The sequence below is a fragment of the Nelumbo nucifera genome, chromosome 7 (assembly GCF_055504915.1).
Source record: "Nelumbo nucifera cultivar China Antique chromosome 7, China Antique-T2T, whole genome shotgun sequence".
Taxonomy (NCBI): Eukaryota; Viridiplantae; Streptophyta; class Magnoliopsida; order Proteales; family Nelumbonaceae; genus Nelumbo; species Nelumbo nucifera.
The window spans coordinates 24,054,771-24,081,804 of record NC_142655.1 but is presented as its reverse complement, the minus strand read 5'-3'; the positions used below and the strand labels follow the sequence as shown (position 1 = coordinate 24,081,804).

Here is a 27,034-nt window from a genome sequence, read left to right as displayed (position 1 = left end):
CATGGATCAACATTTTTCACTTAATTTAAATGATCATATTAAATAAATAGTTATTAATTAAAGGTCGATTAAATAAACAACCATGGGGGTAGTCTAGTGAATGACCCAAAAAGAAAAAAACAAAAAACATTAACCATGGCATTGACGCGAGGCCACTTGCCTGTTTTGGCATTATAAAAGTAGTAGCGCGTAGCAGACAAGTTCGCACTGCCCCCCAACGAGATCGAGTCCTGTGGGATTCATTTTTCTACCATAGAGGATAATCCGAGTCCGAGGCAACTCCTAATCAGTCAGGGCTGTTCAAGTAAGTCTCTCACTTCCCTTCCTAATTAAAACCTACTCAGTTGTTTGCTTATGCATAGTTGTTGTTGTACTGTTGATCTTGTCATTTTGTTTTTGGTGTTTTGGGTTCAAATACTATTTATACTCGAACCGTTTGGTGTGAAATGTTTTTTATTCGTTTTTGTTTTTACTTTTTCTTTTTTCGTGAGATGATTTTCCGGGATAGGCGTCTGAGAATATCGTTTACGTGGGGGAGAAGATAGAGAAAATGCAGTAGAAGAAGAAGAAGGAGAAAGCTCTAGGTCTGATGGTGGAGATGACTTCGTCCCAGTAAGGAAGGAGAAAGAGAGGGGAAAGTATGAGATGCATAGTATTAGGGCGTAAGCTGAGGCCTTTAGGTTGGAGAGCTGGAGGTCAGAGTCGTAGAAGCAGAAGCTACCCTCTCTCATCTTATCCCTTTGGTTTTATACGGAGCACAAGGACTGCGAGAAAAAATGAGAAAGGAAAAGTCAACTATTATAGTCCAAGGTTATGATGATTCAGTCTTGTTGTGATCCGTGTGACACACGGGTCGGGTGGGTTGGGTCAGTTGAAATTCGACCCAGGCCTAACCTCAAAGCTCCAAACCTCGGGCTTAGGTCTGGCCCAACGGCAGGTCAAGTCCGAGTTCGCACAGCACATTCCCACTATGTATTGAAGACATCTTTCGATAATGATATCATCCATTCTGATACTATCAATGGAAAATGTCTTCAACACACGGCGAGAATGTGCCATGGGATGTTGTGTGGCGCAGATTTAAACTACTTTATCAATCCCCAAGCTTATGGTTATTAATATGAAGGAAACAGATGAGATGGGACAGGAAGGCGGAAGGAAAATGTGCTCAGAAGCGTTGGATCGGGCTTGACATGTTGGTGGAAATATCAAATATTCATCCCCTCTTTATCTGTTGGTATGTATGGTAAGACCGTAAGAGATGAGCGGTTGCAAAGGAGAAGAAGGTAGGGAGGGGAGGAGAAGAGAAATAAAAGGGGAAGAGGGGATGAGAGAGAAAGGAGCAATGTTGGATATCTCCCTGATTCTCTTTTGAAAGAGAAGTGATCAGAGAAAGAGGTGAGATTTTTAAGTGACATTCATCTATTAATTTTTTTTTAGAATTACTTAAATTGAAAGAGCCCGGATATTTTGGTTTTATTAATAATTAATAAAAATAATTATTTTTTAAGGAAAATTTCAGATTAATAATCTGTAGTGTCAAGTTAATATCCCAACTTCAAATCGTGCCACCTAAACTTTCAATTACCCGATTGGCCAACTTATCCCGTGAAGCAAATGAGCCCTTAATGTCAGTGGTATTGCGCCATTTTTTAGTTGGCTGGCGGTTGTACATCTTGTACAGATGTTTTGGTGTTGTTCTCGGGCTCGGGCTGCTTGCCAATTTTTGTGGGTCGGGGCCCCATTGTATTCCTTTCTTCTTTCCTTTTCTAATAAATTTTTATTTTTATTTTTATTTTAACATAAATAAAAACTTATTGTATTGTTTTATTATATCAAATTTCAAGAAAATAAAAGCTAATATGACATTCCATATAGATATTAAGGGAGCAAATCATTATTAAGGTTGCATTTATATGTGATGTAAATGATCAATAACCAGTTTTGTATGCATTTGGAAAGAGGGTGTAATTATCATCCATGTAAAACTATATTTGGATTCAGTTTTGCATGCATTTGAAGGGAGTATAATTTATCAACTCTAAAGTTTTACATGGATGATAATCCACTTAAAAATTACATAGATTATTTTATAGACGTAAAACTTGACACCCATCAGCAACTGTCAATTTCTGCTTCAGTGTAAACGCAACCTAAAAACTAATTTATACATCAGTAACTTTGATTTTCCTTTTCTGAAAAGTAAGTATATTGCCTTATAAGAAATTATAATTAATATATGTTTACTAACTTTGATTTTATGTAAAAGGTAGGCAGAGAATCAATCTATCCAAGTTTGAAGGTAGTGGTGAGCCTAGGTCCTGAAGTAGAAGGCTTCTCTGTCTAATGCTATAATAATCAATATTGGAGTCGGAGATGGCAGAAATCTGGAGCTCTCTTTCAAGCAACCTTGCTGATGAAGATTGGATAATAACAATAAAAGAGGAGCAAGAAGCCGCTCGTACAGTCAAGCCCTGGATACCACTTGTTCCTGAAAACATGAGAAAGGAACCAGTAGTAGCTGACAACAAAACCAGTGCTTATGATCCCGAGGTGGTTACCATCGGTCCTTATCACCATGGGAAGAAGGAAGCCTATAATCCAATGCAGGAACACAAGAAAAAGATAGTTCCCATGTTTGTTTCTGAAGGTGGTAAAAATGTAAAGATAGAAGACTTGCTCAGTAAGGTTGGAGAGATATCACCTAACGCAAGGAACTACTACAATATGGATTCAATAAACAACATTGACGACCAAGTCTTCAGACGAATGATGTTCCTGGATGGTTGCTTTGTTGCATATTTCATTTACTGCATGACCAAAGGAAAATCCAAGAATTTGAACATGGAAAATAAGACTATAATTTCTGTGGCAAGAGATTTGTTCTTGTTGGAGAACCAACTCCCATATCCAGTCCTCAAGGTGTTGATGGAATCCGTTTTCCCACCACCAGAGAAGAAATGGAGGGAAATGATTGACAAGTTTGTTGTCATGCAAGTCATTGGCGTAAACTTTTTAGATACACCTCAGGGAAAAGGTGCAGCTTATCTTAATCGATTTTTTGGAAAGTCTGGATACTTTGAACCACATACTTCTCACAATGAAAGCGACGAACCTCATCACCTCCTCGACCTCCTTCGAACCAAACTCGTCGTCGAAAGAGAAAATCAAATCATACGCGGACCTCAATCAATAGAAGCTAACCGTCAGCCGCAGGAAATCGATCATCCGATGACGGAGAGCTCTCAACAAAGAAGCGATGAACCAGACGTGTCTCAAGTGGGAAGTGAGGAAAACAATAGTTATGATGATGGAAAGGGCTTTAGATTCGAGGACTGTATATGTTGTTGCATTTTGTTGATATGCATTGTCCCACTCTTAATATATTATTTCTACGATATGAGGGAAAAAAGGCTGTTCTTGTCTCACTCACACCAGTTTCGTACTGCCAGGGAGCTTAAAGCAGTGGGAATTTCATTCAAGATTAGTAATTCATTAAGCTTCAGGAGCGTTAAATTCAAACCTGGCATCATCTTCGGAGTTCTTAAACTTCCTCGAATACTCATTGATCACACAGCTGAGGTCAGGTTTCTGAACTTGATAGCCTATGAAAGAAGCTGTTTTGATCTTGATGATTTCATGATAGCATCCTACATCTGTTTCTTGGATTGGTTGATTGATCATGCCAACGACGTTAAAGAACTGAGGTCAGATCACGTACTCATCAACAATCTTGGTAGCGACGAAGAAGCGGCCCATCTCATCAATCGACTGGGAAGGGATTTGATGGATCCCGACGTATATGATGAGGACAAGGAAAACATTCAGAAGTTCTGCAGAAAAAAGCGGAGGACATGGTTTGCTGAAATGCAGTTCAAACATTGCAGTAGCCCTTGGACCATTATTGCTCTCATTGCTGCATCTATGGCACTCTTCTTCTCTGCCGTTCAGGCATACTTCACCGTTTATCCTCGCAGTTAACACTTAAGATGGACCCACTATGGAGATTAAGAATGACAATTGAAGGTTGCAGGTCTTTGATTTGATCGAGAGGATTGATGGCGAGGCTGTTGGTAATCATGCATGTATCTTTTTGCTCATTCCAACGCTGTATCTTTTTCCTCTCCTCCCAGTTGTTTAAAAGAGTTATTTGTTGTTCTAATAATTCGGGATGTTCTCCGCCCCATCTTCTTGATTAATAATAATAAAAAAAAAGGTTTATCTGAAAGTTAAAGCATTTCTTTTGGTTGTTGTATGTTTATGTAGGAACAAGCTATAGCTGTGTGCAAAAGAGAAATCCTGCACTAGGCATACAAGCTAGGGAGTTCTTTTAAGAGGGAAACAAAGCCCAAAACATTTTAGCAAGGAGTAGTTTGTAAATAAAAAGAGAAATAAAGATTTTAGTAAGTTCGCGGTAAAAGAATTTATACAAGTGTAGGATTTAAGAGGATTAATAGTATGTGAGAATTGCTAAGGTGAACTAAGGTTATGTTTGCTTTGAAGGAAATGATAGGGAAAGGAAGGGAAAGGCAGGAAACCCTATACAAAGGAAGGAATTAAGGTTATGTTTGTAACCCTACTTTTTTTCTTCAAACCAAACACAACCTAATTGTTAGTTGTTAAAAGAGATCATACGGAAAGTGAAGAAATTTTATGTACATAGGATGACCCAATAGTCCCTCTGAAATAGGATGCGTGGAATCAAACCCTCATACCCATTCAGCTTGGGAATCATCTAGGCAATCAGTTCCGTTTTACCCCAAACCCGGTCCTTGGCCAAATACTATTGAATCAGTCAACGACCTGTTTGTTCAATGGTTTTTGGCTGTTTTTTATTTTTTATTTTTAATTTTTTTGTTGTTAGAATGAGCCATCCGTTCGAACTGGACGGTCGAACTGTCAACCCAAAAATCTATGGCCTGAATGATTCCGTCCAGGTCGTTTTTAAAACCATGTCCTATTGTCAAAAACCACAAAGGTACTTTAAGCCATTTATAAACGGAAGAGGTACATACTTCAAATATTTATAAAATATCTTATGGTTCTTTTAAGTATTTTGACCCTTGAATTAAACTCCTTGGTTGTGTTTGTTTGCAATGCTTTTGCACCTGATTTAATTTTGCATCCAATTATTTATAACCATGATTTACTTTCTTGCTTGATACAAAATTAATACTTTTTATCTTATTTGCACTCATTGGCAGTACAAATTTTACATCCTAAAACCTTATGCAAAATTTATCCTTTTTAATAAAAACAAGAAATCAATAAAAAGAGCTAGACACAGCAGGGGTACAACAAGCTGACATCCAAGCTTGTTGTACAATTAAAAACATTTTGTCCAAATTTGCCAAAGCCTCGGGCCAGGCCCCTAACTTTGACAAGCCAACTTTACTCTTCTCAAAAAATATTCACCCAAAACATAAGAAAATCATGGCTAAAATCCTTAGGATCCCCTTACAGGCAAAAAGGAGAACTACTTGGGTGCTCCTGTATTTAGCAACAAATATAACAAGGAAACCTTCAAATTTTTGGTGAGAAGATGGAGAGTAAGCTGGCAGGTTGAAAAAGAAACTGTCTCTCCCTTGCTAGTAAAATTACTCTCATAAAGGCTTCTAATAACATGATTCCTCAATATATTATGAGATCATTTAAAGTCTCGAAAAAGCAAAGGGATTTCTTATGTACTAATAGTAAAGAGAAGAAACCCCTCCACCTCATCAATTGGGGCCGGGTCTGCACTTTTAAGCTTTGGGGTGGGCTGGGCCTAAAGAATCTAGGTTGGATGAATGAAGCCTGCCTTGCAAAATTAGGATGGAAAGTGCTAAATGAAAAAAATAACTTATAGGTTCAAGTTGTAAATAACAAATATCTATAGAGAGAAAACTTTTGGGAGACTAAGCCAAAAAAGAATCATTCATGGGCTTGGAAATGCACCCTTGATTCCCGTGATTTGATTGAGAGGTATAGGAATGATTATTGGCAAAGGTAATGACACAAAATTTTGGTTTGATAAGTGGTCAAATGAGGTTTCCCTTATCAACTTGGTTAATAAAGCATAAATTAATAATTTAGACCTCCATGTTAGTGATGTCATCAATAAGGAGACCATAACTTGGAAGGAGGACTTGATTAAGAACTTAGTGCCTTTAAGTGCGTGGAAAAAATTAAAACTATTTTCATTCCACCTAATGATCATGAGGATAGTCTCTTATGGAGGCCTAACCCAAATGGAAACTTCTCAATCAAATTGGCCTATAATGAGGCCTATTGGATGCATGGTAATCCTACTAGGGTGACAAAGGAAAATAAGGTATGGAGTCTGAAAACTATTCCCAAGATTAAAGTCTTTTTATATCTCTTGCTCAACAACAAACTTCCAAGGTAGCCCTTAGAAAAAGAGGTTTTGATATTGACGGCTGCTGCGATTTTTGTGGTGATGAGGATTCTGTTCATATTCTTTAAAAGTGCCATTTTACTAGACAAATATGGCTTATCATGAGAAACACTATTCCGGCTCCTCCGGAGAACAACAATTCGGTGCTTGAGTGGTGGACTTCTTTGGATGGTAATACTTATTATCCTAAGGTTCCATTTGTAAAAGAAAAAATTGTTGTTTTATTGTGACATATTTAGAAGAATCGAAATAACAAGATTTTCAATAACAAGGCAATTCTTCCTCCCATAATCATTGATAGAGCTAAAAACTCATTTATGGAATCTACTTCAAGTTATGACAGGAATTCAATGATTGAACCTATTAGATAGCTCATCCCTGTCAAGTGGACAAATCCAGAAGTGGACAAAATCAAAATAAACTTTGATGCTTCTTGCATTAACGACCAATGCTCCATTGCTTGTGTAGCCAGAAACCACCTTGGCCAGATTTTGGACTTCAAAGCCTTTAGAATAGGAATTACGACTATTAATCTTGTTGAAGCATGGGCTGCTTGAGAAGCTCACAATCCCACTCAATTTCAACAGAAAATCCATCATCATTGAAGGCGATTTAAAGTTAATTATTGACAGTTTAAAGAACTAAGTGGCCCCACATTGAAGGTTGCAGGTCTTTGGTCGAGAGGATGGACGATCGTGTTGAGTACAATTACACCTATCGGGAAGGAAATCAGGTTGCTCATTGACTTGCTAACTGTGCTCATTCCAGCCTTATTTCTTTTACTTCGTTGCCTTTCTCCTTAAAGATGCAAAATTTATACTTCATCAATTCTCTGGTATAAAATGGAGACATCATTTACTTCTTACCTCATGCCCAAACAACCCATGCATTTACACCTGTGCAAATAAAATTCACATTGCAAACAAACTGAGCCCTTCAATACTTCCCCATCTCAATTGGAATGAGTAGAGCTCCATGCCTGATGCCTACATTAGAAGTGGAAATGAAGCTCCTTCCCAAATAAATGCTCATGGGAAAGTGAGTTAAGAAAATTTTAGATCTAAGCACGATGATGGAAGAGTATAATCATGCCACACAAAAACACAGCGGCTCCACCAAAAGATTCTACGCTATACCAAGGAAACAGGAATCTATCATATAAAGAGAAATGCCCATCTCTATCTGGCCTGGGTATTTTGTATTCCCTCAAATATACTTACAAATAGATTACAATATAAATTACACAAGCATGGTTGTTAATAGCATAGCCGGTGGAAGGTCAGCATGAGCCTTAATATTCTCAGGCTCGGCCACCCTCCCCTCCCCCCAGCCCTCTAGCTCTAAGATATGCTGCCTCCTGTACCATACCCGGTTCCCACCTTCGATGTTGCTCTCTGCTCAGCCCCACCGTCTTCCTTCTCTTTGAACTCGTTCACCACGTCAAATTCAAAGCCAACACCATTCCCCCCGTACAAGTCTCCATCCCATTGACCAATGAAGTCAGATTTCTTCTCCGTACTGGGTGGAGGTGGAACCAATACAGAAGAGGCAGGATCTGATGACCCATCGTCCACCCTCTGCTTCTTCAGTGGGGACATGGGTCCCTCCACTGCAGCAGCAGTTACGGAAGTAGACTGCTTTTGCTTTTCGTCAGCCAATGGCAGTGGCTCTGAGGCTTTGAGTGCTCCACCTAGCTTTTGCTGTTCTTCGATTATCTTCTGCAAGTACCTCCCCTGAGCTTCAATTCTCAGTTGTAACTGCCTTTGCACCTACGATTGGGAGACATGAAATCAAGGGGCTACATCAAGGAAACTGACTTATAATGCCCACTGGGAAGGAGTTCCATGGTTTTTCAACAAGGTAAAGATTCGATTAATTTCAGTTGTATTTCATGTAAAGGCATATCCATATAGTAAATATATGTAGGAACTAGGGCATAACATAATACAATACGGGAAATGTTCGTACCAATTCAAAATTTAAGAATAAGTATGGTGGAAAAATCAGTCAAATAAGTCAAAAGATAGGTAAAATGTGTATTCATATATAATATATTTTATTTAAATTTTTTGAGTAAAATTATGTAAATATTTGTGTATTTAATATATTAAATTTAAGAATATGCAAATATATAAATAGATTTTTTATTTTTTATATAAAATTAACAAATCCCAGATTTTTGGACCCATATTCTTCAAAATCTGTATCATTCATCTATCATACATTTTTTTCTGAACTATTTACATGTTTTTCCATGTCTTTGAAAAATCGTAATTTGGGATTTTTTTTAATACATAAATATGCAAAATATTTTGAGTTTTAAACAGCAAATTTGCTGACTATGATCCAGAGAATTGTTTTTTGAAAAGGTAAAAGTAAAACTTTGACACGCCATAAAATACTCGGGACTACAAAACATAACCACAAGCAATGGAACCTGAGTCAAACCTCAAGCTGTTCATGGAGACGTTTCTGCACTTCCATCTGCATCCTCAATGCTTCATTGATTTGCACCCCCCTGAAGAATGGAATTATGTGATGAACATTAAATGAGCTATAAATTTTTTTTACAAGCACTATCAGGTTATAAATGTTGATTTTACTTTTCTACATTAATTCAAATGGGATCATGTGAGAGAACAAAGATACTCACGGGGCAGAATCCATGCTGGATAGGCTATCACCAGAATCTTTCTTCTCATCTTTGGAACCTGAAGGCAAAATGTGTTTCATCAAACAATAAGTTTGATATCTTCAGAAAGTACAGTCAAAAGTGGCTTCTTCAAATTCAGTAATTCTAGCAAGGGAGTAGATGGATTAGGTCTTTACCATCAGCTGGTGACTCTGGAAGGTACTTAGCAAGACGATATTTCTACATGAAGCAATAAGGATAATAAAGGTGGTAAGTTTTCAGAAAAGCAAATATAATATTCCATTCGATATCAACCTAAAACAAATTGCTGCAAGGATAATGTAACCTGTAAATGACTTTTCACATGATAAATAGTAAGTCCAGGTACACCCATCACCCTTAGAACACCTTTCGGTGTTGCCCCTGAGAACAAAAGAAAAATAAAAAAAAGTAAGCAAAAGTGTATCCTTAAACTCATGATGAAAAATAACCAGATGGAGGTACATGTGATTTACAAAGGATAAGTTAAAATATAAGCATCAATAGAAAACTTGTATCATTGTTCCATCCAATGCAAAAGTTGGGTGGCACAATTGTAATATGAATATGCAAAAGTGAAAGTCAAGGGAAATTTTATCAATGAATAAATAAATTTCTATTTTGCTAATAAAAAAAGATCAAAAGGGAAATTAACATTCTTCAATCAAATGTTTCACCTTTCAGGATAATTAAGTGATGGGCGAATCAAGCAGTTCTAGGATTTGACCTAAATTTCCAACTATTCATCTGCAGCAAGTATTTCGTTATGGATCCACAACCCCAGGAGAAACTAACACCACCCAAACCCTCATTTTGCTAAATGGTACCCATATCAGATGATGCTATAAGACAAAGAGTCAATATTAAATCAGTGTCATACCATGGAAACTTCACCTCTTTTCCAAGTTTTTTAGAGGAAGTAACTGAAATTTATTAGAAAAAAAAAGAGGCACATATGAAGATGTTACCTATCACCATACAAAACATCTAAAGGAGCACCAAACTTTGCTAATCCATCTGCAACTGAGTTGAGATCCCTTGAAATCCAGAGCAAGTTAGCATTTAAGAGCTCCAAGATATCTCCCACCTCCACAAGAAAATGACTTAGTCCCCACAGACCACCTTCTTTATCTGTTAACCACTTTATAGTATTTGCAGAGTTGCCTTCAATGGTTAGGTTCTAAATTCCAAATTTCTAACTATTAGAATACCTGTAAGAGTAGCCAACACTTCAGCCTTGGTAGAGTCAACAATTCCAATTGGCCCACTATAGGCCCAACAAATACTTCCCCTGCCATCTCTTAAAACTCCTCTAATACCAGCCACTGGGACTGCCTGAAGCGCCGCCAAAGTTTAAAGTCAAATCTCCTTCCCATCAAAAGGGCCTTGGGAAATAGGCAGGGAACAAGGGGAAGAGAACAGGAAGTTGTACACACCTCCACTGAGATAGGGCTCCTGGGCCAGATGGCTTCCCCATTTTTTCTTCCACAAGTGTTGGGAAATAGTAAAGTCAGATCTGATGGTTTTTTTCAGGGACTTCCACTCTTCCATCATTGTCCATAAAGGCCTAAACTCAACCTTTCTTTGTCTCATCCCAAAGAAAGCGGGAGTCTTGGAAGTTAAAGACTTCAGACCAATAAGTCTGATAAGGAGCACTTATAAAATTTTGGCTAAGGTTTTGGCAAGAAGACTAAAAGAAGTCCTAGAAGACCTAATCTCCCCAAATCAATTTGCTTTGGTAAAAGGGAGACAAATTGTGGACAGCATTCTAATCGCAAATGAGTGTGTGGAAGACAGGAAAAATTCTGGGAATCCAGAAGTCCTTGTCAAACTAGATCTGGGAAAGGCTTATGATAAAGCGGATTGGGAGTGTATTTTAGATTGCCTGAAGATGAGAGGCTTTGGCAGAAAATGGATCAGGTGGATCAAAGGATGTATTGGTTCTTCATGGTTTTCAATATTGATAAACGGTGAACCGAGGGGCTACTTCAAGGCCAGCAAGGGTCTCAGACTAGGTTGCCCACTCTCCCCTTTTCTATTCACTCTGGTGATGGACATATTCAATCATCTGTTTAATAAGGCTACTCTTCTTAATTTGGTGAAAGGTTTTGAAGTGGGAAGGGACAGGATTCACGTTTTGCATTTACAGTTTGCTGATGACATAATCTTGTTCCTGGATGCCTCCCTAGTTAACATCACAAACACGAAAAGGATAATTGAATGCTTCGAGCTCATTACTGGCTTAAGGGTTAACTTCTGCAAAAGTAGTATAGTAGCTCTAAACTCAGTGGAAGAAAAGCTTCTAGAAAGCTTTAAATCCTTGTTGGGTTGCAACGTGGAGAATCTTTCTATTTCCTATTTAGGTATGGTATGCCTCTAGGAGGGAATCCAAAATCTGTCAACTTCTAGGAGCCGGTGGTGGAGAAATTGAGAAGAAATTAGTATCTTGGAAGAAATGTTATCTTTCAAAAGGGGGTAGGCTTACCCTTTTAAAGGCCTCATTAGCAAACATGCTAGTCTACTTCTTTTCAGTCTTCCAGATCCCAACCAAAGTAAAAAATCAGTTTGAGAAGCTTCAAAGGAACTTTCTTTGGGAAGGAGGTGGCGAGAAAAGAAGCCACTTAGTCAGTTGGGAACAGGTTTGCAAGCCTAAAGAGGAAGGAGGCTTGGGAAATGGGCACTTAAAAGAAAAAAATTCCTCTCTTGAGAAAATGGCTTTGGAGGTTCTCTAAAGAATCCAATGCTCTTTGGGCAGCTGTCATTTCAAACAAATACGGGTCAAACACAAATGGATGGGATAGAAATCTCCATTTGAATAGGATAAGTCAACAAATCCTTGGAAAGGTATAATCTCCACTCACTCTTTTTTCTTTCCCTTTATAAGATATAAAGTGGGTAATGGATCTAAAATAAAATTCTGGAAAGACCTCTGGCGAGGAGAAACTACCCTTGCAGCCTCATTCCCCAGACTTTTTAACCTCACCCTGAAACAAGAAGCCACTATTTCTTCTTGCCTTCCAGACCAAACTGCTGAGAACACCCTAAACATTTGCCTCAGAAGACCTCCAAGGGACCCGGAGATTTCTGAACTAATTGCCTTACTTCAGACACTGAAAGAAGCCTACATCTCCCCCTCCTCCCCTAATACCCGAATCTGGACACCCCATCCTACTGGTGAATTTTCTTGTAAGTCTATGTTCAAGGTTCTGATTGCTGGTGAACAACACTCCTCCTTCCCCTTCAAGAAGATCTGGTGCAGCCATATCCCTTCAAGAATCTGCTTCTTTGTATGGGAAGCTTGTCTTCAGAGACTAAACACTTGTGATCTCCTCATGTTTGCATTTTATGTTTCAGTGATGGTGAATCAACAGATCACACTCCTTCACTGTAAGTTCACCCAAAACATTTGGTTTCATTTTTTGAGAATGACAGGATACAGCTGGGTTATATCAGAGTACATTCTGGACTTCTTGCATCAGTGGCAAGGCATAGCCTCAAGTAAAAGGGGTAGAGTTTATTGGCAATCTGTGCTACATGCAGTAATGTGGGGAGTTTGGGATGAAAGAAATAAACGCCTCTTTGACAATAAATTCAGGCCCCTTGAAGAGTTAATTTCAGACATTTCTTACCTTTGCAACATCTGGACTGTCAATTCAGATCTGTTCAAAGGACTCTCAGTCAATGACCTCAATAGAGATGCTCACCCCTTTCTGTTTCTCCCTCACCCTCATCAAATAACCTTGAGACAACCAGATTTTCTCAGTGATGGAGTGGTGACCCTAAACTTTGATGGAAGTGCTTTGGGAAATACTGGGAGACTGAACCACTACTTGGCAGAGGCTTGGGACTCCTTGGACTGTTTAAATGCAAAATTAATTTGGATTCCTAGGGAACTAAATCATATAGCAGATGGCTTAGCAAAATGTGGCGTGTTTTTGGATCATTTGTATACTGACAAGCTTCCTCCTCTATAATCTTCTGGGGTTCTTCCCCTGTTTTGTACATCTTCTCATGTACCATTTATTCCTTCAATGAAATCTGGTTAAATTCCTCTAAAAAATATCATTAACTGAGATGCCTCTTTTTCAAGTTCCAACAGAGAAAAGTTCAATTTCAAATTTGGTGAATGGTGATCACATGCACCTATGTTTTCATGTTGACAAAAGAGGAGAATGTTGGTAATGTATTGGCCTCATAACCACAATTCACACTCAATCGATTGCTAATCAGTTGAAGAGTACAAAAACCTCTGTATGCAACTTCCAACCATATGCATCTCTAAAACCTGGAACCACTCATCATCAGCATCTAAGCAACTAAGCCTTGGTGTCAGCCACATGAATCCTGTTTTGCCATTCCATTCTGTTCCGTGTCCATATCCATTGTTAAATTATGGGCGCTTAAATACTCCTACCCAAGTCCTTTTTGGTCTGCCCCTATCTCTTCTAGCCCCTTCAACTTGTAACAGACACTCTTTCTCTAATAGGTGTTGCAGATGGTCTTCTATGCACATGACCAAACCATCTCAGTCTATATTTTATTTTACCACCAATTGGAGCTACTCCTAGGTTCCTTCATATGACTTCATTTCTAACCCTGCCCTTTCTAGTTTTACCACTCATCCATCTAAGCATTAACATTTCTGCCACACATTTTTTGGACATACTATTTTTTAACTGCCCAACACTCTGCTCCATACAGCATTGTTGGCCTTACAACTGTTTTATAGAACTTTCCTTTTACCCGAAGTGGTATTTGCCTATCACATAAGACTCTGGATGAACCCCTCTGTTTTGCCCCTTCTGCTCCAATTCTATGGACGACATCCTTCCCAATCTCTTTTTTGTTCTGAATTATTGAACTAGGGTAGCAGAAGAGGTAACACTAAGTTATCTCTTGGCGTCCAATCTATACCCTGGCTTGCACTCCTATTGTTATTATTATTATTTTTTTGATAAATGGCTTGGACTCCTATTATTATCAAATTTACATTGCATATTCTGTCTTGATCCTAGTTATTTTAAAACCTGTTGGTTCTAATACAGTTTTCCATAAACCTGATTTTGCATTTAATCCTTGGATGGTTTTATCAATTAATACTGTCTTATCAGGAAACATCAGGCACCATGGGACCTCCTCTTGAACATGTTTGGTCAATTCATTTATGACTAGTAAAAAATTTATATATGGATTTATCCTAAAAAACTTTTGATGTCATAGCCTCAGTTGTGACAACAGGAAAAAGGACACCAAAGAATCCACCCCTTGGCGCCCATCCTGAACATCTTGTTCTTGGTACTGAGTTCAGCCACCAGGTTGGCCAATGTCTTGAACAAAGCAATCTTCTATAGGGTTCTTTCTTCTTAATGCCTCATTCCAAATACTATTGTTCTCAGACTAAAAAGAAGAATTGGGACTAAAAGAATATAGTCCATGCCCTTTTCTTCGTAAAGGAACATCAAACATCTAACTCAACCACCATGTTTCTAACATAAAAATAAAGTTAAGCACAACCAAAGACTGCTGCATACATGGGAAAGGGGCATAGAAGATAAACCCTTAGCAGAGACACACAATGATCAAGATACAATAAAAAGATGATAATAAAAATAATTTTGTTTTTCCATTGAGAGGAATTGCACCAAAAATTTATAGGCTCATTTTGGAAGAGCTGAAGCTTTGGTTCAGCTGCTTTGGAGAAGCCACTAGATGAAGCTTCAACAGAAAGCTGTTTTTTAGCTGAAGGACAGAAAATTTAGGCTTTAGGGTTTTTTCACCAAACATTGCTTATACGTTGTCCAGGTGTGCAATCCCAACTCCTTTGCTTTCAATGGTTAATGTGATGTTAACCATCTTGCTTTCCTGATTCTAGGAGCTGCATTTGTGCCAAGCCTCTCTCTGAGAACCTCCTTTTTTTCTAATGGTGTTCATTCATATCCTTAATACACAGTTTTCAAGGCACCAAGGCGAGGCTAGGCGACAGGGGGGCGCCTTGTCACCTAGTTGCCTAGGTGGGTGCCTAGGCGATAGATTTTTTTAAGTGAAAAATACATATCCTAGGTAGTTCCCTTGGTTCCATAACCATCTTTCCTTAATAACTATCCATAATTTTCATAAGAAAATTATAAACTTCATGTTTATGTCTAGAAAATTAACATATTTATGAGAAGAAAAAGAAGAAAGAAAAGAAAATTCAAAAAAAAGGGGGACTGAACCCCTATTTTTGTTATAGGAAAAGAAGAAAAGAAAAGAAAAGGTGGAGAAAGAAATGTGTAGATTAGACAAAACTTTAAGTTTTTCCCTTATTGGTTCAAATTCTGAAGTCTTTGAGGGTTCAATGCAGCAGTTAGCAATGTTTGTGTTGATTAAACCCTAACAAATAAGAAAATAGTTTATAAACACAAAAAATGAATATTTTTGTTTAATAATGTCTATTTTATAATTATAATCTCAAAAAAGTAACAATATAAAAGTATTTTATAAGACAGTATACAAAACTGCTAGGTGACTGGGCGAGGAGAACCTCCAACGGCGCCTTGTCACCTAGGCATCGCCTTGACAACTATAATAATACAAGACATTTTTAAAAGACAATGAACTATAATTAAAATTACAAAACTAACCTTTTATGTACAAAATAAGAATTTAAGACCTTAAGTCCTTAACATGAGCTTGTTTGGGCTTGCTTCAAGGGCCTTGGTCAGGGGTCTGGTGGTGGATCCCCTGGCCTAGATGCTAGGTTTAAAAAAGAGCAAAATGCACAAATTTTGAAAAAGCACACGTCTGGGTTGATGTGCAAGGCACATCAGGTGCATGCCTTTTGAAAGTGCTGTGCCTGGGGCCTAGGTGAGGCGCAAACTTTAAAATGCACCTTGCCTGTTCACCTAGGTGAACCTAAGGCACGCCTTTAATCATTGCTGTGGACTTCGTAATTTATAACATAGGGAAAATTCATAAAACTAAGGGGAAGATTCGGAATAGAAGAGTTAACTGAAGCAGATCCAGAATTCAAGTTTTAGGGGCCATTTGATAACACCTGAGGCGGCTGAACTGAATGAAATATTGTTTTGTCTTTTAGTGGACAAAATAAATAAATGATAAACTATTTAAGTGTATAGCAATCAACCCAATTTCAGCTTCAACCATTTAAGAGCTCACATCCTCCACAATGACTTATTAAGGGGTGCAATTTGGGTGGCCCCAACCCAATCCCAAACTGACTCAGCCCATAAGTGTTGTTGGGTAGTGAAGTTTAATCACATCAAGGGACTTGATGTTCTCATCCTTCTTTCTTTCTTTGGTAGGAATGGTTTTTTTTATCAGCGAGGTAGGAGTTATTAATTGGCATTTCTTATGTTTTTAAGCTTACGAAGTTGTTGCAGACCTACAAGAATTAACTACTTTCAAGTTTCAATCTCTACGGGAAAGAGTCAGGCACACAATACCAATGAAGCATGGTCCTTCCATTTCCTACTTCCCATAAACATCTTGAAAAATCTTTCTATGCAGAATAAATATATACCTTATCACAAAGGGAAATTAGGGTAGCCTAATATTTATAGGATGAGGCTATAATGAAAGAATCAAAGAATGCATGTCATGAGTTAAAGCTTTATTCAAGTAGTCATGGAGAGGAAAGTAGATAAAGGAGGACACTGATGGGGCACAACTGCATGACCAACATCTATTCAAGGCTGGCCCAACTTGTATGGGCCATACATGTCAAGTTTTGGACCATTTCCTTATTTTTCATGCAAGTTATCATATGCTGATCAAACACTTGAACATGTACACCAACCTGGTTGCTCAACCTTATGTTCTGATGCAGTGTTTAGCCTTTTATGAAGACATTAACACCTCTCCCCCCCCCCAAAAAAAAAAGAAAAGAAAAAGAAGAAAAAAGAAATAGCAATGAAAATTGAAGGCAAAAAGAAAGAAAAAAAACATAAATAAGAACGAAACAAAATAAATAAATAATTACTGAATGTAGAGGAGTCTTGAAGGTTGACATTATATCTCTTTTGCACCAACATGCACCCTAATCCTCTTATTCTCACATTTGGTTACCTTTTCAGATATGCAGAAAATTACAGTTGAAGATGGAGACAAGGGCAATGATAATGATGATGAGTAAAAGGTTACACACATTTAAATGAGCATTATTTACTAGTGCTGTCTAAAGCTCTCAACATCATGAAAGAAACAACTATACTGGTTACCTTCCGACCTAGGCAATTCAGAATATCACATACATTTAAGTATAACGACATTAAGTTCTTGAGAAGTTATTGAAGGTACAAAGGCCCATTAAAACATAAACAATCCCTTAATTAGGAATGCAAGAACAAAATAATTAATTTTATTTCCTTATAACAGCATTAACTGCTGTATTCATTCAAACATCATCAAATTATCTGTGTTGATTTTATGCTACCTGACCTGACCTACCAAAAGGGATAGGTGAAAACATAAACCATGGCTTATACAAGTGAACTTCATTAAAAAAAAAAGAACTAGCATGGCAAAGTAAACCTTGGACCATCTTGAAATATATCCTTGCCTTGGAACAAAGGTAAAAACTCAACAAAGATGCATCTACAGTCATCACAACCTCAATGAACTTAAGCAGGAACTTAGCAGTCATATCCATATCTTGCAGTTCAATAACTTATAGTTTTCCAGCTAATTTGGTAAAAATGTAAAACCTCATAAAAATGGGAAGTGAAAAAGCAATTAGTTCTGGTTGTGACTTGTGATAAAGTGCCTGTTTGGGAGGGCAGGCTGAAGCACTGCAGACTCTGGATTTCCAAGGTGGGCCCCACATGGACAGCCTATAAGCTATGTTTGGTGAAAAATCCAAAAAGCCCAATCGGTCATTAGTGAGTCATTTGAAGGGCTGTCCACTTCAGCCTCTTTGAATAGCTTGTCTGGAGCACTTCAAAGCAGCTGAACAGCTTGGCTGAATCTTCAGCCCAGCCCTCCCAAATGGGCCCAAAATTATAGAAATTCTTTGAAAACCTAAGCTTCAACAAAAGATGGGAGCAGATGGATAAAAATGATGGAACAGGACCCATGTGGCCCATACCAAATGGATTGGGAGTTGGGACAATGTACCAACAAAAAAACTAGTTGGGTGACAACGATTGTGACCATAAATCAATGAAAAATAGCATTCCAGTGCACATTTCTTATTCTAAAAATAAAGAAAGAAGGAAAAGAAAAGATGGACAATATATTTCCATTACTGAATAGAAAATACCCACTGTCTGGTCCACCGAGTTGTGTAATTGCGTCTACAAAGCGGTCATGAAGATCTGAAGTCCACCGCAACCGCTGCTTCCCAGTTCCTCCAGAAGTAGCTGAGTTATTTATTGTTGATCCCCCCAGCACTCCAACATTTGGCAATTGATCAGCACCCTGGGGCTGGGGCTTATGAGGCACTAACGTCATAGTTGAAAATTTCTTCGCATGATACATATTGAACAGACTGCAAGAATTTTGAAGTATCCTCAGAGATTCAAAGTTCGGAAGAAACCTAATAAAATTTTCACCACAGAAAGGCTAATGAAATATGAAACGTAGCAATCTTCTAGAAGCCAAATATAGCAGCGCACTAGTACTGAAAATCCATTTTCACGGGATGAAGCTGAGGTTGACTTAAGCCTCATAAAGCCACACTTGATATCAAAACAAAACTGCCCAATAAATCAGGTACCCGATGAACTGCTCAAGCATACGACAATAAACAGCAATGGGAGGAAGCAAAGGGGGGAGGGAGGACAGAGAGAAACAAAAAAAAAAAAACACCTGAATCAAAACTCTTCATAACCAACAAGCATATGCAGTAAGCTGATGGAAATTTCTGCGAGGAATTCATCAAACAAGCAATTACTTGAAAAAGAAAATTGTGATGGGAGATCCAAATCACCAAATTTTCAAACACAGCTCAAATTCCGTGTAAAATCATTAAGAAGCTTCAAAACAGAAGCTGAAAAGTTGGAATTCAAATCAGAAGAGGATATTCAAACTCCAAAGAAACTCTACCTCCTGAAACTTCAATGCAAAACACCTACAAACAAGCAATTACTTAAAAAGGAAAAACAAAACTCTGATGAAGATCCAAATCACCAAATTTTCTAACACAGCTCAAATTCCATGTTAAATCATCAAGCAGCTTCAAAAGAGAACTTGGAAAGTTGGAATTCACATCAGAAGAGTATATTCAAACTCCAAAGCAACCCTACCTCCTGAAGCTTCAATGCAAACCAAACACCTACAAGTCCCGAGAATTTCCAATCCCCATCAGCTACTTCAAAACCCGCTACCCTTCACGAGAATGTCTACAAAAGCTCATCTTTTTCAACAGAGCCCTCCTGATAGAAGCATTCAAAACCCTAGCGGGTGCATTGAATGCAACACCACAATATAAACGGGAGATCCGAAGCTCGAATTCCAAGTCTCTGACCACTCGAATCTACTTCTAGAAAGACGACACGCCCGAATTAGGAACCGAAGCGTTGAAACTTTGAACGATCTGCACGGAAATAGAAAGAGCACTAGAGCAGGTGAATCACTGCACTTCGCAGCGAAAACGAAGAGAGATCGAGGAGAGATGTAGATGGTTGAAATTTTAATAATTAGGGTTTCATCAGAGAAAAATGGAGGGAAATACTTAGGGTTTTTTTTTCTTTTTTTAGTAATTTTGGAGAGGTCAGGCTGTACAAACTCCAGAGGACTCTCCGATTTCGGAAAGAAAAAATAAAAAGCGAGAGAGATGGGGAAAAAAAGTTAAGTCGTCGAGATAGCGTGCAAAGGACGACGGCCTTTATAGTGACGCTTTCTGATTGTGGGTTAGGGCTTAATACATCTCGGACTAGATTTGGAGGCTTCTGCCTGAAGTAGATTCCTTCGTGCGAGCGCTGAGGTAAGCCATTGGAATGGAATCTCTTGGCTTGTGGGACTGGATGGAGTTTTTTCATCTGACGGTTCAGAAATGGCTTGTAGATAGGGTTGAGGGAACTGGAGCTTAGGTGCCCTTGTGGTTTAGTTTTAACTGTTGAGAGTGATATCATGAGACGTCACCTAATCGCTTTCGATGGAAACCGTCTGATTAGAATCTATAGGCCTATTTGGAAATCTGATGATTTTAGATAGATGGAGTTGTATGCAAGGAAAGTATGAAGACTTGGGTAAAATAATATAGAAGCCCAAATAGATGATGGGGGCCCACCGGTCATCCGCTTCGAGTTGATTAATGGACTTGAGTGAAATAATGGACTCATGGACGTGTCACATGGCGACATCCGACATGCGCTCTGGATTCTCTCTCACTCGAGAACGAGTCGCTGACTCGCTGATGTTTGTTCGCTTCCCTCTTCGTGACTTCAACGAGAAATCAGCAGAACAGAGGGTTTGAATATTTTTGATTGGTTTCGAGTCTTTTGACCATTACAAAGTCGAAAGAAATGAGAAATCGGTGGAGGGTTCCATTCCACAACTTGTTTGGTTAGTACTCGTGCTGGCTAGGCAGTCAAATAAGGCTAAACTGTATTTGATGTCATTGTCACTTCAGGCTCTCTTGGTATTAAGGCAGTGTTTGGCCATTAATGCCGTTGCTATCAATGACACAATAATAGACCAATGCTGAAATTAGTTATACAACATTAGTAACAAATAAAACTAGTTCAGCACGAAGGCCAAACGAAAAAAAAGAGCAATTTTCTAAGAAAATGGTGCAATAGACTCTCATCCATACAGCACCATTTTCTCAAAAAATAGCTATGAAGCAACGACATCGAAGCCAAACACCTGGTAAGAAAAGCAGTAGTATTTCATGTCAAAATGCCAACACTGGCGTTTTGTTTGGTTAACTGTTATTTATGGTGACCAGGTTGAACAGAGTGTTTTGAGCAGTATTATGTTTGGTAATTGGAATTACTAATTATACTTACATCTTATTTGGTAAGTTTATAAAGTACAAATGTTTTATATTGTTTTATACTTCTTTTTATTTATTTATTTTGGGTTATTTGAAATTTATTTTTGTGGAAACATCAAAGCGGTGTTTCTATTATTGTATTTCCATTTCCTTTGGCTCATGCCTAATGGCGTTTAATGACACCGATGTGTAATAAAATACAATAAACAATGTTGTATTATAATTCATGTCTACAATATTTTTTTGCCCAATTTCCAAAGTAAAAACGCAATGGATATGCAAGGTATCCATACCAAACACCCACAAAATGAAATGCATGTTTATATTCAATGTGACACTAGCCTACTATAATATTCTCTCATCCAATAGTCAAATTTAAAAGTAAATGATGATTGGTCCATTATTACACATAAATTAATATCTAGATGCAGTTTAATGATTCTAATGGTCCTAAAAACACGCAACCCCCTCTCAATGGTGTCTGTGTATGTGTATATATATAGTGGTGTATTCATTGGATTGTTTCTTCAAATGTGCATCTCGTTGAGAAATCTCCAATACCCCATGATTTATATTTCTTGTAGAAATGCTTTATGACTATTTTTAACTCAAAATGATTCCAATCAAACATATAAATAGGGATGGCAATGGATCGGTTACCGGTGAAAAATTGCCCTTCTCATTCTCAAACCTGTTTAATTTTTTGTCCTAATTTCTCAAACTTATCCCATCCCCAATCTGTTAACCATGTCACGACCCATCTTGCATGATTATCATTTAATCAAGTTAAACCCACCACAACCCATTTCACCTAATTATCATTTAATTGGATAGATGAATTTAAAATAAAAAACTTCATGTTCAATGTTTATCAAGCAACTATAACATTTGAACCAATTGAGTGGTGGCTTAGTTATTCAAGTCCCTCTACTTGCATTAAAATACCAACAACAAAAAAATCTACAGCATTTGTATTACACAAAAATTTTATCCTAATGTCAAAACCGAAACACTAAATAATAAAAAGCTTTTGTTAAGATCAAACTGGATTGGATAAAAAAAAATCGCATGAAATAGCCATCATTACATTTAAATTCATAATGTCCAAGTGGTACCAATGGCAACGTTTCAACTAGAAACAGCCACGGTAGCAAAACATCACTTAATTGTCTGTTTGGCATTGATGCCGTTGTTCCAGGAAACGCTTGTTTAATTGGAATCGTTTTTCCATAAAAAACAGTGCTCCAAGCTACTGCCAACGAGGACGTGATGCGAACTTCCTATAATGGGTACCAGTACTGAAAATAGACATGGAGCACTGATACCAAATAGAAAGCGTCACTGTTGCTGTAGAAAATGTCCTATGTTTCAAACAAAAAAATACATAATTCTCAGAAAATAATACTTTCAACCCACACATCAGCATCAATGTCAAACATATACTAAATTAATCGATATCAAACATATACTAAATTAATCAGCTGCAATGTCTTAACTGGGACCCATTTCCTTGTGGACCCTAAGATTTCTAATCCATTATTACACATCTAAAAACGTATAGTTCCGATGGTTGATGATTTGAGAAACTTTATTTGTTAACAACTTATCAAAATTAATTTAACATTTCATATTAAGAAGTTAATAGCCCATATGGGAGGGATTCTGCATTTATCGAACTCTATTGACTGAATTGCTTTCAAAAAGCTACTGAGATAACTTCACTAAAAGTTGATTTTACAGCTTTTGTATTGCCTATTTTTGGCATTTTTTGATTTTTATAAGTACCACTTTATGGCCATCTAGATTCTCAGCTCATGTAAGCTGTTGCCTAAAAGCCCTCCTCCCAAGTGTTTACCCTGAATCAGAAAACTTTTAGATTGAAGGACCGCATTGTTAATAAAAAAGAGTGTGCATAGTTTGGCATATGTGGATATGGTTTACGTGGGTCCATGACTACAGCATGGGCCCACTAATCGGCCTTGGGCCCTTGGCCTTGCCTAAATAAATAGTGTCAGGAAGACACAAACTTTTCTTTTGTCTTTGGAATCTCTTAGAATATCTGAAGAATGCATGAAGCATCGTCCTTTCTTTTGGCATTCTTTGGTTGTTAGGGGTATCAATTGGATTGGATGCCGATCCAGTCTAATGTGAGTTTATTACAAATGGACCAGGTCTAATTTATTCTAATGAATATTTTGGACCGGTCCTATTCAATATCTGGACCATTTAATCTGTTTGAATTTGTTTGAATTTAGATTAATTCTAACTCAAAGTCCCAAACCTTGTCCATTGACACCTATAATCCTATCTTCTATCAGTGAATCATATATTGGCTTAATCCAACTTGATCCAATATAAATTTATTATGGATAGACCAGGTCCAATCCAATCCAATAAATATTTTGGATCATAAATTCTAGGTTGGTCCAATTTAATATGTCTTGTTGGTCCATCCAATCCATCCAAATTGATTTTGGTTTGGATGAGTTTCAATCCAAAACCAGTCCATTGACACCCCTAATTGTTACCATCTTTGAACATGCATACATACATAGGTTTTTTCTTATATTATGTATAATATCTTATATTTTTATAATTTAAAACACCTATTTACATGGGGTCAGGCCATAGCCCTTATCATACATGCTAAGCTTGTCCCATGATCACCCTAACCCCGTTCCACTTTTCCTCTAAGGCTATGTTTGGTTTGAAGGAAAAGGTAGGGAAAGGAAGGGAAACCTATACAAAGTTTGTAAAGATTTTCCTACATTTTCCTTCCTTTCCCTACATTTTCCTTCAAACCAAACACAGCCTAAATTGTGCCATCTTCTAACTTCAAGTAGAAAGTTAACTCATGTTTTTTAATGACAAATAAAATCTAATTTTAATTTCCTTAATTAAATAGAAACCCATCATCAGAGGGTCATATTCTTTTAGATAAGGGAAAATTATAAAATTCTCCCTTGTGTTTTGACTCTCAACTGACATCTTAAAAAATGTGTAAATATATCCCTTTCATTAATTTCCCAGAGGCTCCATTTGGAAAGAGTACAAATACAAATGTGTACAGTGTAAATACAAAATACAAGGTTTTACACTCTGGCTCAGTTTGGAAAGAATACAAATACAAATATGTATTGCAAACTGAGCCATGTAGTGCATTTTTTTTTAAGATATCAAATTTATCAAAAACATCCTTTATTCATATGTACATTTTCCCTATAAAAAATGTGAAACGAATTGATATCATTTTTCTCTTCTCCAATTTTTAAGACAAAGGAGAATGGCCTCGTCTCTTGTATTCTTCGTATCTTTCTCAACAAAGATCTCTATTTATGTTCTGAGATTTTCCACGAGTTTAAAAATGTACATCCAGACAAAGTTGGTCAAGTGTAAATATAGTATTTTAAAAAAAATAATGCATTATATTAGTGTTTTCCATCTGAAAATCAAGGGTAAATTTGGTGTTTTAAAAAATTAATCCCTTATATTAGTGTTTTCTATCTGAAAAAAAAATAATAATGGAAGAGATGCATTTGCACTTTTTTTAAATATCATGGGAGGTTTCATGGTCAAAATATAGGAAATCTTTATGGATTGTCAAAAAAAAAAAAAGAACCCAAAGTAGGTTTTAATACTTTTTTGCTTTGGATAAAGTGGATTGTTTAATTACAAAATTAATCCGAGGAAAATCTAAGAAAGAGTTTTGACCAATCCAAAATCTTGGACCTAAGGCCTAAGCGTCAAACCCAATCTAGTCAATCTGATCCCAACTCGAAACTGAAATTTGATACACTTGGAATTGGCCCAGGCTTAGGCTATAGGCTCGGGTTTGCCAATCGGGTCATGTGGACCTATTAGTCCCAATTTATTAAAAAACACCCTAATTTATATATATATATATATATATATATATATATATATATATATATAAAAGAGAGATGTGCCAGGTTTGGGCTAGATAGAGCTGGACTGAACTCGGACTTCCTTCTAGGGTTTTGGACCTAGGCCCAACTAGGGGGTATTTGAAAACATGGGTGATTTTGTTTTCAATATATTTTTAGTGATATAGAAGATTTAATGAATGATATGATAATAATGCAAACTACTTTTCTATTTTCTTGGGAGTTACAATTTATAAATATCTATAGAATTCACACGTGTTATATTATTAAAAATTAAACATTTTTGTTAATAATGAATCAAACAATCTAGATTGAGTGTGTTTCCTCGATGTTCTAGAAGTATAATACCAATCAGTTTCAATGGCTTGCATTAAAAATATCAGTGTAGGACTCTTCAAAGCAAGTTTTTAAAAACTAACCCGGAAATGGAACTGTTTTGGCTACTGGTTTCTGGTTTCTTGGTTCCCCACTCAAAATCCAGAAAAAAAAAAAGTGTGTTTCTTCGATGTTCTAGAAGTATAATACCAATCAGTTCCAATGGCTTGCATTAAAAATATCAGTGTAGGACTCTTCAAAGCAAGCTATTAAAAACTAACCCGGAAATGGAACTGTTCTAGCTACTGGTTTCTAGGTTAGCGGTTCGATCGTTCGGGTGGTTTGCATTAGGGCAAACTAGCAGGTAGTTATATATGCTTATATATGAGAAAAGAGAAGTGGAGAAGATAGTTTTTGTCAGCTGAGAAAGAAGAAAAGAAGGAAAGAAAGGAAGGAAAAAGGGGAGAAAGAAAAGGATGGAAAGAAAGAGGGAAAGAGGGAAAGAGGTAAAGAGGGAAAGAAGGAAGAAGAAGAAAGAGGAGGAGAATCATTTGATGTTCACCGGTGACAGCAATACTAACGCGGATCATAGATTTGAGATCTGAGATACGAGTTCTTAGATCTCAGATCTGAGGTCGATTTTTTCATTTTTTTCTAATGAAACTTTTTCTCATCTCTGCATCTTCTTCTTCTTCTCTTTGTATATCAGATCTCAAACTCAAAGAGTAAGAGTTTCTCCTGTGAACCACTGTCCGAGTCAAATAAATCGATGGTTCGACCACCCAGGTCAGCGGTTTTTTGACAAAGTCAACGATTTTTGACCCAAAGACGGGTTAGGGGTGAAATGGAATCGGTTGCTTGAATGGTTTTCGGGCCGAACGGTCTGACCGTCCGGATCAACAATGGTTCAAAAACTTGCTTCAAAGTGTAAACTTGGCATCTCTAAATATTTTGTCAATGTAAAGTAGAAAGGATCTAATCAACTTAATGGTTTAATGGTTTGGCTCTTTATATTAGATACCTCTAGAGGCTTAAAATAACCAATTATCATGAATCATGACTTGGGGGCCGGCTGATTTTTCTGAACTGAAAAGCTTAATAATAATAACAATATATTCATAAAAAAAATAATAACAACAATAAGTCGTTCACTTCAATAACTTGTTATCAAATGGCCCCTTAGTCTAGTGAAATTGGGAAAACATTACACAAATTCTTGGTAAAAGTCTTACGTTTTAAGGAATAAAATAAACCGTTATTTTAAATAATACTAGTAAAAGGCAAATGCATTGCATGTGATGTATTCAAAATTAAAATAAGGGAAAATTCTCGATTAGTACCTGTACTTTGGGCCTATTACCACTTTGGTCCCCAAACTTTAAAATGCGATAACCCAGTACCCAAACTTTCAAAACATAATAATACTGTTGTTAACTAGCTGTTAAGTGGCATTTGAAAAAGACATAAGTGCCCTTTGAGTGTCATCTAATTTTCTTTATCAACCATTCAAATATTGACAAAAAATTAACAGCCCCAAATCCTTGCATTTTCCATTCAAGAAAGTTGGAGTAAAGTTTGAGTGAGCATTCTTGAATAGAAGAGACAAGGATTTGGGGCTGTTAATTTTTTGTCAATGTTTAGATGGTTGATAAAGAAAATTAGATGACACTTGAAGGGCACTTATGTCTTTTTCAAATGCCACTTAATAGCTGGTTAACAACAGGTACTGGATTGTCACGTTTTGAAAATTTGGGTACTGAATTGTCACATTTTAAAGTTTGGGAACCAAAGTGGCAGTAGGCCCAAAA

General features: G+C 37.2%; 2 protein-coding genes across 3 annotated transcripts; one reads left to right on the top strand and one right to left on the bottom strand.

Annotated features, from left to right (window-relative positions):
* The first annotated feature begins 211 nt into the window (after positions 1–211).
* Positions 212–4,228, top strand: LOC104593693 (UPF0481 protein At3g47200-like). 2 transcript variants are annotated; one of them, XM_088891513.1, is made up of 2 exons: positions 212–304; positions 2,270–4,228. In XM_088891513.1, exon 2 carries the CDS (start codon positions 2,377–2,379, stop codon positions 3,979–3,981), a length of 1,605 nt encoding a protein of 534 aa, XP_088747639.1. In that variant the 5' UTR covers positions 212–304; positions 2,270–2,376; the 3' UTR covers positions 3,982–4,228. The 2 variants fall into 2 exon arrangements, with proteins under 2 accessions (XP_088747639.1, XP_010251961.1); XM_010253659.3 differs by having other exon boundaries at positions 213–304; positions 2,274–4,228.
* Positions 4,229–7,520: 3,292 nt separating this feature from the next.
* LOC104593509 (myb family transcription factor PHL7-like) lies at positions 7,521–19,900 on the bottom strand. Its single transcript, XM_010253390.3, has 7 exons — positions 19,313–19,900; positions 18,332–18,555; positions 9,376–9,452; positions 9,227–9,269; positions 9,051–9,108; positions 8,846–8,915; positions 7,521–8,166 (listed from the first exon to the last, which is right to left on the bottom strand). The coding sequence occupies exons 2-7, from the start codon at positions 18,543–18,545 to the stop codon at positions 7,738–7,740; spliced, it is 891 nt and encodes a 296-aa protein (XP_010251692.1). The 5' UTR covers positions 18,546–18,555; positions 19,313–19,900; the 3' UTR covers positions 7,521–7,737.
* Positions 19,901–27,034: the final 7,134 nt, after the last annotated feature.

Coding starts and splice junctions, on each gene's coding strand:
- LOC104593693 (XM_088891513.1), top strand. CDS start 2,377: ATGGCAGAAATCTGGAGCTCTCTTTCAAGCAACCTTGCTGATGAAGAT.
- LOC104593509 (XM_010253390.3), bottom strand. CDS start 18,545: ATGTATCATGCGAAGAAATTTTCAACTATGACGTTAGTGCCTCATAAG. Junction 9,270..9,375: donor ATGTGAAAAGTCATTTACAG/GTTACATTATCC, acceptor TGCTTCATGTAG/AAATATCGTCTTGCTAAGTA. Junction 8,916..9,050: donor TCCAGCATGGATTCTGCCCC/GTGAGTATCTTT, acceptor TCCATTCTTCAG/GGGGGTGCAAATCAATGAAG.